The sequence below is a fragment of the Hemiscyllium ocellatum genome, chromosome 16, assembly GCF_020745735.1.
Source record: "Hemiscyllium ocellatum isolate sHemOce1 chromosome 16, sHemOce1.pat.X.cur, whole genome shotgun sequence".
NCBI classification, from domain to species: domain Eukaryota; kingdom Metazoa; phylum Chordata; class Chondrichthyes; order Orectolobiformes; family Hemiscylliidae; genus Hemiscyllium; species Hemiscyllium ocellatum.
This window is the reverse complement of record NC_083416.1, coordinates 14,646,833-14,661,359: the sequence shown is the minus strand read 5'-3', so window position 1 is coordinate 14,661,359 and position 14,527 is coordinate 14,646,833. Positions and strand designations below refer to the sequence as shown.

General features: G+C 42.2%; 1 protein-coding gene across 2 annotated transcripts in view; it reads left to right on the top strand.

Annotated features, from left to right (window-relative positions):
* Positions 1-14,527, top strand: part of LOC132823342 (vesicular integral-membrane protein VIP36-like) — a 52,083-nt gene that overhangs the window by 29,577 nt on the left and 7,979 nt on the right. The window contains exons 4-7 of one of the 2 annotated variants that reach the window (XM_060837055.1): positions 2,270-2,349; positions 7,083-7,244; positions 12,391-12,505; positions 13,654-13,773. In XM_060837055.1, the coding sequence (XP_060693038.1) occupies positions 2,270-2,349; positions 7,083-7,244; positions 12,391-12,505; positions 13,654-13,773 (477 nt within the window). Of the gene's footprint in view, positions 1-2,269; positions 2,350-7,082; positions 7,245-12,390; positions 12,506-13,653; positions 13,810-14,527 lie in introns of both variants that reach the window. The other variant, XM_060837057.1, reaches the window with a different exon arrangement.

Sequence of the window (14,527 nt, the reverse complement as noted above, 5' to 3'; positions counted from 1 at the left end):
CATGGGATGTACCGGGTCTTTTTAAGTTTGTTAGTTTTTGTTTGAGAGTGTTGGTGGGTTTATGTGCTACTAGGATTCCGAGGGGTCTTGGTAGTCTGGCTGTCATGTCAAACCCACCAACATTCTAAGCAAAGTCATGCCAGAGACTTCCTAGAGGCCTGGCACTCCAACCACAACACCATAAACAAGCACATAGATCTAGATGCCATCTAGCAACCCCTCAGAAAACGAATAGGAAATGACATCGCCACAAACCCCAGGAACCCCATCCAGGAGAAAGATATAAATACAAAGCAGGAAACAACAGCTTTGCTTCACTTGGAGGTCCCCACTGATGATATTACCTAGCCAGGTAATGAAACATCTGGATATCAAACCTACAGCTCAGCAAGCAAACCTACACGCTGCTTTTTAGTCCTAAAAGTATCCACTGCATAGTTTTCCTCTGGGCTACTTAACTTTCAGTAAAATACTTATTTATGTGATATACTGCCTTTTTGTCTGAATTTATCTCTAGATTTAACTATTCTATTGCACTTCTGGCTGCCATTTCATTTTTTACCCTTCACAAACTTGAGTTCACTCAACCCACTGTACCAAACTGACACAAAGTACAGTTCATCCAACAGTGCTGTTCTCACCAATTTACTTGGCTCCCAGATAAGCTCCTGGATAAGAAACTTGATATTGAAGTTCTCATGTTTGTTTTCACATCACTCAATGGATTTATCCCTCCCTATCTCCGAACTCTTGTCGCCTAAAAATCATCTCCGATATCTACACAACTCCAACATTCCTAATTTTAATTGCTTCATCAGCAGCAGCTTGTAATCAGTTACCAACACCCTAAGCTCTGGAATTACTGCTGTGTATGGGTATCTCTCTTTGCTAGCCTACCTCCCTCCCTCCCTCCTTTAAGGCACTCCTTGAAACCTAACTCTCAGTTCCTGGTCATGTGCCCTACAATCTATTTATGACGATTGGTGTCAAATTTTATTTACTTGTGTTTTAATTGACCACTTTGTAGGAACCTTTTACTGTATTGAAGATGTAATATAAATGCATGTTGTTGAATACTGAAATTGCATAAAAAGAGCTAATTAACCCTTGAGTTCAGACTAATGAGAGTTGTCTCATCGGCCATGCTACATGAGCAGATTGGGCCAAAGGTAACTTCGGTAATCTGTTAGCTGGAGCACAGGAATAGGCAATCCACAACAATACTATGTGGAAAGACGAGCAGCAGAGAAATGGAAGCACCACTATCTGCAAGTTCTCCTCAAAGCCCACTACCATCCTAACTTGAAAACGTATTGCCATTCTTTCAGTGTCTCTGGTTGAAACTCCTGGAACTTTTTGCTGAACAGCATTGTGGGCTGATCCGTATGAAATGGAGTGCAGTAGTTCAAGAAAGCAGCTCACCCCCACCGCCTCAATAACCATTCAGGGTGTGCATTAAATGGTAGCCCTACCAGCAATGCCCACATTCCTAAATGAATCAAAAAGAAAAAGTGTTTGCTCTGGCAAGGTTAATTAAAACAAAAAATTAAATCAACCTTCCAATTATTTATTTATCACATTAGAAATAGCATTTCCTGAATCTATACTCCTTATCTTGATTAGTTCAGTCATTTTGCTATCCTCACTTCCACTTCCTCAAAACATTTTCTTTGACTCTATACTCTTTATTTGGGCAATATTTCAGATTTTGATATTAATTTAGTTTTGCCTGTTTTTCTCTGCCAACCTAAAGAAAGCATTGTCAACATAATCTGACCACTGGATTTCCACTCAGTAGTTTGAAGTGGGCAGTGAGTAATTGAGTGCAAAAACACTGTTGATTATTTTTCTACCCTCACGCAGGCAGGTTCTTGGTCCCAGCTGCTGTTCAGTGAGCTCTGGGAAGCCACTCAGTCTGTTTTTAAACATTCCTCAGCTGCTGTTTTGTTCATTTTCTGGATCTGGTCAGAGTGCCCTTGAGTCACTTGACTGCCTAGGTTGTTGTGACATAATTATGTAAACTAGTTGTTGCATAAATCCTCCCCTCTACATGAACGAATGAAACAAATAGTCAAGTGGGAAGCACCTTATCCATGAATTCAGTCACTTATTCTATTACCTCTCGTGCACTCTCTGTCCTTTCATTTTAACTTCCCTTTTCAGGATGAACTGTTTTGGAACAAATATGAGTAGTTTAGAGACATTCATAATAAAGGCATTTGTGGTAAAGGTGTGAGACTAATGTTATTCTATTATCTTTCATTTGCAGGCACCGTGTTTGGAAGCAAAGATAAATTTCATGGTTTAGGGCTGTTCATAGACACGTATCCCAATGATGAGAGTGCTGATGTGAGTGCCAGCTGATACCCTGACTTGACTTATACTGTTGCTGCTCTTTACTCATGTTCTCTTAGATTCACAAAAGTTATGTAAAACCTTTATAAACCATTGGTTAGTTCTCATCTGGAATAGTGTGTCTAATTATGGACACCAGATGGGCAGGACAATTCAGAAAGAATGTTCAGGCTTTTGGGCGAAGTGATGAGGAATTTCACATTTTTGGAAAGACTGTCTTAATTCGCAAGTAAACCAGAGGGGAGAGGAATAGATATTTTTGGTCATGAGTTATGATGGCCTGGATGCAATTCTTGAAAGGATGGTGGAAGAATATTTAATAGTGTCTTTCAAATGGAAATTGTATGTATTCTTGGAAAGGAAACTTACTGACCTATGGGAAGAGAAGCAGGGGAATCCATCAAGAAGTGAGGGCAAGCATAGTAAATTGAATGACCTCTTTTGCTATTTAATGATTTTATGTACCTGGAATCATACATTTATGCTTAACCTGGATATAATCACTCGAAAGCGTTGCAGCAATCTTGATTCTCAACTCTGATTGTGACAGCAAGTATAAATAGCAGAGGGTGCATCCACCAAAACCTCAACTACTGGCAGACATCTCTGTGGAATGAAATGTAGAGATGGCCTGCTGGAACTAAGCATTGTCTCATTCAGGTAGAATAATCTTTACATGGTAACTCTTGCTCATGAACATCTTAGTTTTTCTTCCCAACTATATTTTCTCATATTTTTGAATGAATTAAGGGTCAGTCCTACTGTTTGGGACTGGAATCATATTAAGACATGTGTACACCTGCTGGATCTTTGAATTGCTGCGGCCAGATGAGAACAGATCATCAGCCTCCTTAACAAAGATTTCTTTTAGCATGCAGCTATAACTTTCGCTAATTAAAATGTAATTAACTAATTTTCTTACTAACTGTAAAGTGCCAAAATCAAGATTTTCTTCATCAAGGTTAACAAAGAACTAATTTATTATCTGTTAAAACCAAGGACAATAGTAAAGACATAACATCAAGCAATATGGCCTTCAGACAGATCCGCACACATGCAATCTGACTTATGCACGCACATATGCGCGCACACAAGTTAAAAAGGATTGGCGGCCAGAGCAAAACGCCATTTAGGGTGTAGGTTTGCTGGCTGAGCTGTAGGTTTGATATCTAGACGTTTCATTACCTGGCTAGGTAACATCAGTGGTGACCTCCAAGTGAAGCGATGCTGTTGTCTCCTGCTTTCTATTTATGTTTGTCCTGGATGGCGTTCCTGGGGTTTGTGGTGATGTCATTTCCTGTTCATTTTCTGAGGGGTTGATAGATGGCATCTAGATCTGTGTGTTTGTTTATGGCGTGGTGGTTGGAGTGCCAGGCCTCTAGGAATTCTCTGGCATGCCTTTGCTGAGCCTGTCCCAGGACAGATTTTGATTGGGACAACACATCTATCCTGGGACAAGCTAAGCAAAGACATGCCAGAGAATTCCTAGAGGCCTGGCACTCCAACCACCACGCCATAAACAAACAAACACAGATCTAGATGCCATCTATCAACCCCTCAGAAAATGAACAGGAAATGACATCACCACCACTCCCAGGAATCCCATCCAGGACAAACATATAAATAGAAAGCAGGAGACAACAGCCAGGTAATGAAACGTCTGGATACCAAATCTACACCCTAAACCTCAACCTGAGCTACAAACCTTGCAAAAAGCCATTTATATTCGAATTCAGTTTCAAGTTCTTTCGAGTGTCCTCGAGGCATATCGTTTTAACCTGAGACCATGGTTGGTTAGTTGAGTTCTGAGACCCTTCTCTGCAGAGAATGTTGCAGTTACATTGTACGTTCTCAGTTCCAGCTGTCTTTTTCCAATTGCTCTGCAAAATCAGCTCCTTGAAATATTTGCTTGTTTTAGTATTCTCTGTCTCCAGAATGCTTGTTAATTTATGTTCCAGCTCTAAAGTGTGAACATTCTCAAATCAGTGTAAACAAAATTGGGAATCGAACCTGGGGTGTTGGAGTGCGATTGTCTAGCTTTGGAAATATTGTTAATTTCGGTTTAGCTTTTTCTCATCTAATTCATGTTGCTTTCATTAAACTTGACCATTCTGTGTCGATAGGTACTTTCTGTAACCATCTTAAGTCAGTAGTTTTGGTCCCAAGAAAACATTTCAGTCTGTGAAATTCCCATTATTAAATTGGTTGATGGAATTTGAAACTCAATAATCCATATTTTATATTATCGTGATTAGAATGGGTTGCCATAACTTTGGCACTGTAATATTTGCAGAATATTCCGCTCTATCAGTTTAGTTAGATGTTCCCTTCTTTGCGTCTCCATGCTTGGAGACACATGACAATGATGAGAGAAGGTCTTGTCGGAGGATTTAACTGAAGCTTCTTTGATGATGCACCATCAGGGAATTTTTTTTAAGAAATAAGTTCATTCGTTTATAATGGATACCAGGTTCTGCTCAATATTGGTGCAAAGTTTCTCCCACAAAACCTGACAGTGCCTTGACGTATCCATTTTATCTTAAGCTTCTGTACTCATGGAACAGTGTCACACAATTGCTAGAATCTCCTAGTTGTTGCAGTTGTTTTTTGAAATTCTCTATTGAGAGACGCTATTGGAAATAAATAAGAGATGAATTCATATGCAAGTTGTGGAACAAAAGAGGAATCAAAAATGCAGTTCAAACATTGGGATAGTATTATTGAGATTTATTTAGCACACCTTGTCATGTGACAGGGGAAACAATGAAGCTTTGAGCCACTGTCAATTTCCTGCCCCCTCCTCAGACTACAGTTGCGATTTATTCTTATTGGAGGGCATTATTTGATTGGCATGTCCCAGTTACCACTTGACCTGAGGGGCTTGATCTAATATTGCATCTATTTTTGCTTTGACACAGCCTTCAGTTATTTTTGGCTGACACCTTTAAAATTTTGTTGCAGATCCCCTCTTGGGAACCCATGCTTTCCATCATTTCTCCTCTAACCACATCGGCATATATTTCCATTTCTTCCACCTTTATCTGGCATTCCACTTAAATGATTCTATACTATTTGCCTTAGTCGCACTATATGGTAGCTAGTTCTAAGTTCTAATTCTTTTTTTGGGTGAAGGCTTTCCTCCTGAATTTGGGTATTGGATTAACTTGTGACAAGCCCCTTTGTATTGTTGGCTCTTGATTAGGGCACCCGCATGTGGAAATAGCTTCTCTGGGTCTATCCTGTCAAATTCTCCTCATTTTCAAGACCTGTAAGAGAACAGTTCACAGTATTCTCTTATCTATTGAAAGATGCCCAGCCTTAATTTTTTTAATGCTTAAATTGATAATCATTGTTTTGTGGCATGAATCTGAAGTTAATTCTTCCAGCGTGTTTAACTCTTCTCTGGCCTCATGTTTTCCACCCTCCATAAATATGAGCTAATCCAAATCTCCACTGTTCACATCCCAACTCGGACCAAATCCTGTTCATCTGTCATTCCTGTTTTCATTGACCATTTTGACTTTCGGTATGGGATGACTTCGATTTTAAATTTCTTAATTCTGAGCCCTGACCATAAACAATGACTCCAGATATGGGAACACACCAGTGAACTATATTTAAGGAATATAGAGGAACCTTGATTATCTGAAGAGCAAGGGCGGGAGTATTTCATTCGGTTAATTGAATGCCAGATAACGTTGTTAGCCAAGCATTGGGACCTTGCGATCTTGTTTGGATAAACCGAAATTTGGTTCATCAAATGCCGGATAATCGAGGTTCCATTGTACATCGTTTGGACGCAGACGGAAATTTGATTTATAAGAGCAGAATGTAGAAGGCATGCTCTTGATTTCCCTGTTACCGCCTCAATTCCACGAAAGTTAGCACCCAGTGAAAGAGCAAATCAGACAATCCATTCACTGAGAACATGGGGATTCTGCAAATGTTGCTCCTGCTGAAGATACAACACATTAACAAAACAGCCTTGGTCTTGAGTTCAATTCTCTTGACCAAAGGATTCTAAGAACTTTTAATGGCCCGTTTTTTATTCTTTCTTTGTACTGTTCGTTCTTCCCTATTTTGAACTTATACCTATATTTGTGTATTTGTCACGTTTGTGATTTTATTTGTTGTTTGTAGTAATAAAATTCCTCTTTCCTTTATTTTAAAATATGCCCCTTTGTAATGAGTTCCTTGATTTTGACCAGTATTGCATTTAACTGAAGTGTGATACAGCTGCATGCTAAAAGGAAAATATTTGATTAGAATGTTTAAAAAATATTGACTGACCCAGAGAGTTGGAAAGAAGAGATCTGGTTTGCCCTGTTGTAACTGAGGCAGCAGCACTGCCATTGGTGACTGCACGTTCCATTTGGCTCAGCTTTTGGAATTCCATCCTTGAACTTTGCTCTTTTTCTTTCCCTTTCCCTTTCTTCTTCTCAAACTCTTCTATTTCTTTCTCTTCTCGCTCTTCTGTGCACTCTCTCCTCTAAGAGTTTCTCTCTCTCTCTCTCTCTCTCTCTCCCCCTCTCTCTCTCTCTCTCTCTCTCTCTCTCTCTCTCTCTCTTTGTGCATTCACTCTGCTCTCCGCTTCTTGTTACCTGTCCTAACATCTTTTTTATTGGTTGGCATTGCCCCTGTGCGTAACTTGGGACGTGATTAAATTAGCAATACTATATAGATGCAAGTGGATGTTTATTTTAAGTCTCTTGACACTTTCTCTGCAGCGGGTGTTTCCATATGTCTCCGCGATGGTCAACAATGGGACACTTCCCTATGACCACAGCAAAGATGGACGCAGTTCTGAGCTTTCTGGATGCCCTGCAGAACTCCGTAATGTAGATCATGACACATATTTGGCAATTCGTTACTCCAGGGGCAGATTAACGGTAAGTGACCGACTGTGGAACTGAGAATTTTACTACCGATGAGCTGATTGGTACTGCACTGTACGATAATGCAGTGCAATATGAGGTCATTTGGCCCCATGCCTTGCTAAGTTTTTGAAAGAGCTATCCAATCCCAGTCCCTCTCCCCACTGCCCACAAATTTCTCATTTGCAGCTATATATCCAGTGCACTTCTGAAAATTATCAGATCTCCTTTTATCCTCTCAGGCAGTGTATCCCAATCATAGTGGGGCAGCACAGTGGCTCAGTGGTTAGCACTGCTGCCTCGCAGCACTAGGGTCCCAGGTTCAATTCCAGCCTTGGGTGACTGTCTGTGTGGAGTTTGCACATTCTCCCCGTGTCTGCGTGGGTTTCCTCCCACAGTCCAAAGATATGCAGGTCAGGTGAATTGGCCATGCTAAATTGCCCATAGTGTTAGCTGCATTAGTCAGAGGGAAATGGGTCTGGTTGGGCTATTCTTCGGAGGGTCGGTGTGGATGTGTTGGGCCAAAGGGCCTGTTTCCACACTGTGGGGAATCGAATCTAATAACTCTCCGCATTAAGATAAAAGTTAATATTCCCTTTCTTCTGTTGCCAATTATCTAAAATCTGTGAACTCTGGTTCTTGAACCAACTGACTCTGAAAGCAGTCTCTTCCTATTTTCTGCATTGAAATTCTTCATTTTGAGCCTACCCTATCCATGCCCCCCCATGATTTTATAAACCTCTATAAGGTCACCCCTCAGCCTCCGACACTCCAGGGAAAACAGCTTCTCCCTAAAGTTTGACCCCTCCAAACCTGGCAACATCCTTGTCAATCTTTTCTGAACCTTTTCAAGTTTCATGACATCATTCTGTTGGGAAGGAGCCCAGAATTGCATGCAATATTCCAAAAGGGGTGACAGTTGCCCACACTTCTCCTCCCCCTCCATTGTCCAGGGCTCCAAACACACTGTTCAGGGGAAGCAGAGTTTTACATGTACTACTTTCAACTGTATGTACTACAACCACTGATCACAATGCGACCTCCTGTGCGTTGGTGAGATGAAACACAGACTGGGAGACTGCTTTGCAGAACACTTTTGTTCTGTTGGTAGGAATGATCTTTTGGTTGCTTGCCATTTCAGTAAATCGCCTTGCTCCCATCCTAACACTTCCATCCTCTGTGTTATACTGTTCCAATGAAGCTCAACATAAGCTGGAGGATTAACACCTCATTTTCCACTTCGGTACTTTGCAGCCTCTAGGAATCAATATTGTGTCCCCCAACTGCACAGTATGACTCCTGCCTTCCATTTTTCTTATATCCCTAATGCTAATGGATGTTGCCAGACCTGAGTTTCTCCAGCACTTGTCTTTTTTTCAGATTTTCCAGCATTCGCAGTATTTTGCTTTTATTTCAGTTCAGTAGATTTGGATCTCAGGCTTCTGTCCGTGCCAAGAGTTAACTCTCCACCTCCTAGTATAAATACTCAACCTGACTCATCCTCACAGAAGACTCTTTGGCAACACCTCTAGTACTTCTTTCAAATGACTGTTACTATGAATCTCATTGATGATCTCTGGAGGGTATTTGATATTTGGGACAAGGAGAACAAAGAAAGTACTCTCATTATAGGGCAAGATAATGTTGATATCAAGCAAATATGTGTTCATTCCCAAGTGAGAATTGCTGGATAGTACAAAGGAGGGGAAATTGGAAATTGTCTGCACCTATGCAAAACTCTGGTGCGGCCGCACTTCGAGTATTGCGTACATTTCTTCCGAAAGGATTATAGGAAGGATGTGGAAGCATTGGAAAGCGTGCAGAGGAGATTTACCAGGATCTAGCCTGGTATAGAGGGAAGGTCTTATGAAGAAAGGCTGAGGGACTTGTGGCTCTTTTCATTAGAGAGAAGAAGGTTAACAGGTGACTTAGAGATATACAAGATGATTAGAGGATTAGATAGAGTGGACAGTGAGAGCCTTTTTCCTTGGATAGTGATGGCTAGCATGAGGGGGCATAGCCTTGAATTGAGGGCTAATAGATATAGGACAGGTGTCAGAGGTCGGTTCTTTACTTGGAGAGTAGTAAGGATGTGGAACACCCTGTCTGCAATAGTAGTAGACTCACCAACTTTAAGGGAATTTAAATAGCCATTGAATAAACATATGGATGATAATGGAATAGTGTCGGTTAGATGGGCTTTCAGATTGGTTTCATAGGTCAGCGCAACATAGAGGGCTGAAGGGCCTTTACTGTGCTGTAATGTTCTATATCTCTCCATCCCCTGCTGCTTATTCCCAAGATGATCAACCGACCTAACTGACAAAAAGCTCCCTGCGGGAGAATGAGTCTATTTTAATAAAGATTGTGCTTTTAAACTGAATGTGAAATTTGCCCCAGAATATCCCCTTCACCTTGCATCATACCTACAAACTTAGCTGAGGTGACATCTAAATATTTTATTCAAAATAATGAGAATTAATTTTATTGGGTTGGAGGGGAGTACTGGGCAGGCAGTTAACTTTTGCATTTGTTTTCTGAGGAGTGTCACCTTCCTTCCCCCCTCCATGTGGACCTGAGACTGCTCTGTGGTGTCTGTCTCCCTTGTAACATTTTGAGATTGGCAATTTGTGTTATGAGGGACTGCTGCTGGCACAGTGACATATGGGAGCTGCGCACCAATATTGGGCTGAGTAAACTCTGCTTCTGCTACTGAATAGTTTTAATTGACCAGCAGTTGTGCCAACCTGTCCCATGGTTTAATTCTAGTGGTTTAATACTGCAAGGCTATTGTCTTGATTTGTCTCTCCTCTCCTCGTTTTCTTGCTAACCACCTACTTCTCCTCTTCCTCTTGCGCACGGCTGTAGATTTGTTTGGTTCTGCCGCACGATATAAGGGCACAGTAGTGCAGTTGATAGAACTGGCTTCCTCTCCTGTGCTCACTTTGAACGGGTGGCTTCCAAATCAGCAGCAGCTCCTCCTCTGGACCCACCTGAGCACACTTTCTAGCGTCAAAGTCCCTGGGTGCCTCTCCCACAGGATGCAGCTGACACAAAGGAAAACCACAAGACTCTGAGGGAAGACTTCAGGGAATGCAGGAAATAAGTGAGTTTCCTCTGTCTTAGCAAATCAGCACAACTCGCTCAATGGGTTGGAAAGCCTTTGTGACTCATATGATATATGTTACTGTGTGATGAAAGCTCCTTAACAAAGTATGGCATTTCTGTACACTTATTCCACCTCTAAAATTCAGGGTCTATTCTCCTTCTGTCGACTTACCAATTGCTGTCAATATGAGGAATAAGTATCAAGTTCCTACAAGTAGCATTTCTATAATGGCCATATAACATGTTTCATAGATCTAATTGAGATATAGATATTAATCAAGGCACTGGAAAATAATTCTCTGCCATGGAATCTGTCATATTCATTAAAAAGGCACGCAAGGGCTGAGTGTAAATCTCAATCAAAGATGGCCTCTGCTACAGCAGTGCATCATCATGAAATGGAGATTACACACTTGAGTCTCTGGAGTGGGGCGTGAACACACTTGGGCTCCAGGGAAGATTGCTGCCACTGATTCAAGGCTGACAAAAGGTGGATTCTGCAAATGTGTTGCTGGTCAAAGCACAGCAGGTTAGGCAGCATCTCAGGAATAGAGAATTCGACGTTTCGAGCATAAGCCCTTCATCAGGAATAAGAGAGAGAGCCAAGCAGGCTGAGATAAAAGGTAGGGAGGAGGGACTAGGGGGAGGGGCGATGGAGGTGGGATAGGTGGAAGGAGGTCAAGGTGAGGGTGATAGGCCGGAGTGGGGTGGGGGCGGAGAGGTCAGGAAGAGGATTGCAGGTTAGGAGGGCGGTGCTGAGTTGAGGGAACCGACTGAGACAAGGTGGGGGGAGGGAAATGAGGAAGCTGGAGAAATCTGAATTCATACCTTGTGGTTGGAGGGTTCCCAGGCGGAAGATGAGGCGCTCCTCCTCCAGCCGTCGTGTAGTTGTGTTCTGCCGGTGGAGGAGTCCAAGGACCTGCATGTCCTCGGTGGAGTGGGAGGGGGAGTTAAAGTGTTGAGCCACGGGGTGATTGGGTTGGTTGGTTCGGGCGGCCCAGAGGTGTTCTCTGAAGCGTTCCACAAGTAAGCGGCCTGTCTCACCAATATAGAGGAGGCCACATCGGGTGCAGCGGATGCAATAGATGATGTGTGTGGAGGTACAGGTGAACTTGTGGCGGATATGGAAGGATCCTTTGGGGCCTTGGAGGGAAGTGAGTGTGGAGGTGTGGGCGCAAGTTTTACATTTCCTGCGGTTGCAGGGGAAGGTGCCGGGGGTGGAGGGTGGATTCTACACAAATGCATGAAGCGACATGTTCAGTGCAAAGCAAAAGTGCCAGCTTGATTGAGTGGATCAAATAATGCATCGAGCCATGTAAAACAGATTCAATCCCAATCCAAATGTAATCAGTCTGTGCTCCAAGCACTGAATGTCACATTCTAGTTAGGAATTCTGACTTATAAGTAGCCAATCTCAGAGAGGGCTGGACACAACAATTAACCACCATGACCCAGATTTAACAATGACTTTTCCATCCAACCTGAGGGTTATTAGTAATATCTGTTGGAATGTATTTGCATTGTAAAGGACAGTGCCTGAAATACTCATCTACCGTTTTTGCTTTCAGTATATTGATGTTCAAGGCCATTTGACCCATCGAGCCTGCTCTGCTAAGACAAAGTAAACTCAACTACTTGTTTTCTGTATCCTCTAGCTTTCCTCTGAGCCTTTAGACTTTCATTTGCATCAGCCGCATCTTGTAGGGGGAGCACCCAGGAACTTTGTGGCTGGGGCTTATGCACAGGTGGAGAACACATTGGTTTGGAAGCCACCTGAACATAATGAGCACAGAGGAGGAACCAGTTCTATTGACTGCACTACTGTGCCTTGATGCTTTTTGGAAGAAACCAGAAGCTCTCTAGAAGTTGTATATAAAAAGAGGAGGAGGGAGTGGTTATCGCAATATTAAAATAAAATAAAAGGTGAAAAGTGTCCGTGGATCCTGTGGTACTACTTAAAGCCCCAAGTGTAATTAAAATTCTGTCCTGGTATTATGGAGGATTACAGTTGAAATTTCCTCGGTAATATCTGTATTGTTGCCTGTTCTCTCAGGTGATGACGGATGTTGAAGACAAGAATGAATGGAAGGAGTGCATCGATATCAGTGGGGTCAGACTGCCCACTGGTTATTTCTTTGGTGCATCTGCAGCCACGGGAGACCTATCAGGTAGGAGAGAACATCCCTGATTTCCTATCCTTATTGCCCAGTGCTGCTCTTGCTTGGTGGTCTCACTTTTGTCTCCAAGTTAGACCCCACTCTGGGGGCTTGAACAGCAGGCCTGATAGTCCAGCCCAGTACTGAGGAAGCTTGGCATTGTTGGATGTGCTGCCTTTCAATAAGACATTAAACTGAAGCCCTGAGTGTCTGGATGTAGATTTGCTCACTGAGCTGTTAGGTTCGTTTTCAGACATTTCGTCACTATGCAAGTAACATCTTCAATGAGCCCCCAGATGAAGCACTGGTGGTGTAGCCTGCTTTCTATTTGTGTTTGGGTTTCCTTGGGTTGGTGATGTCATTGTCATTTTCTATGATGAGGTCATTTCCTGTATTTTTTCACGGGTGGTAAATGGGATCCAAGCCAATCCCATTTACCGCCCTTTGAGAAAAAGAACAGGAAATTACATCACCAACCCAAGGAAATCCAAACACATAAATAGAAAGTGGGTTACACCACCAGTGCTTCATCCAGAGGCTCACTGAAGATGTTACCTAGTATGGTGATGAAATGTCTGAAAATGAACCTTCCAGCTCAGCAAGCAAACCTATATCTAGAACCTCAACCTGAGTACAATCTTCTCAAAGCTCTGCATGTCCTCTCAGGGTGATACAAGACATTTTGAAGATTGGCAGGACAGTTTACCCAGTCAAGACCAATATTTATCTCAAACAATGGATGCACTGGCCATTTAACTCATGAGGTATTTATTGTGTACAAACTGGCCGACACATTTTCTACAACGGTGATTATACCTCAAAATTACTTGGGTGAAAGAATGTTATATTATGTGAATTATTACTGCTTACTCTGTTCCAACTTAGTTCCCAACTGCCTTCACTTACCACTCTTTTCGCCATGCCCCGCTCTATATGCCCTTCCATCTCCCTTGTCACCCCTGGCCCTGTGGTCTTCCACTATGTCCCAGCCTATGAAGCCTCTCATCCCATTTGCCCTGCCTTCTCTTCGTCCTCTTCTCGCTTTCCCCTTCTACCTGTGCTGTGTGTTCCTTGTCCAGTTAATTTAGACTTCATTGCAAACAGAGGATTGAGCAGCTGGTACAAAGCAGTTTGGTATTGAATTGTTCATTCTCTTTCAGACAACCATGATGTTATCTCCATGAAACTTTACCAGCTGACAGTGGAGCACTCGCTGGAGGATGAAAACATTGACTGGACAAAAATTGAGCCGAGCGTCAGTTTTCTGAAATCTCCTAAAGGTTGATGGAATGCTTTGCTAGTTTCCTCTCTTTGAGGTAACAGGGTAGTGAACCAAAGATAACAAGGTGAAAGGAGAACTGGCCTCTGATACATTTGCAGTGTGTAATCAGGTTCTAGGTTCAATAGGATAATCTTAACTAGTCTCCCCTTGTGCGCATCCTTGTGTTGCCTTAACAAATTAACTAATTAGTTGGGCACCTTTGTGATTACCCCCAGACTTAAAGTTGCTGCCACAAAAAGAAGATTTGTTGTGATAATGATCCTCCGGCCCTGTTGAATCGAATGCAGACTCTGCTGAAGTTGGAAATTTGACAGGGCATGGCATTGAGACACCAGAAACTGGGAAGTTGAGGGAGGGAGAGATCAAAAATATCTGTAGATGATTAAAAATGGATTAGCACAGCAAGGAGAGTACCTAAGTAAGATCCAAAGTTTCTCTCAGTATGCCTTGGGCATGATTTTTAGATGTGCATTTCCTAGATTTTAAACTGATTTAGAATTTTTTTTTAAAAGAAAGCTGACAGAATGGAGAGCGAAACAGACAAAACCTGGAACATAAGTTGAAAGAGGGGAATAGCTCAAATGGAGGACCAAATGAATGCCTGAAATACTGTGAATAAAAGTGGTAAACCAAGGAGACAAATTAGTTCAAAGGTGGACTGGACAGTGGTATTGCTGCAGCATTTACAAAAAAAACATAGCTGAGGCTAGAGCAGGATCAGAAGCTGAACGTTTCTCATTCTTATGGAAAAA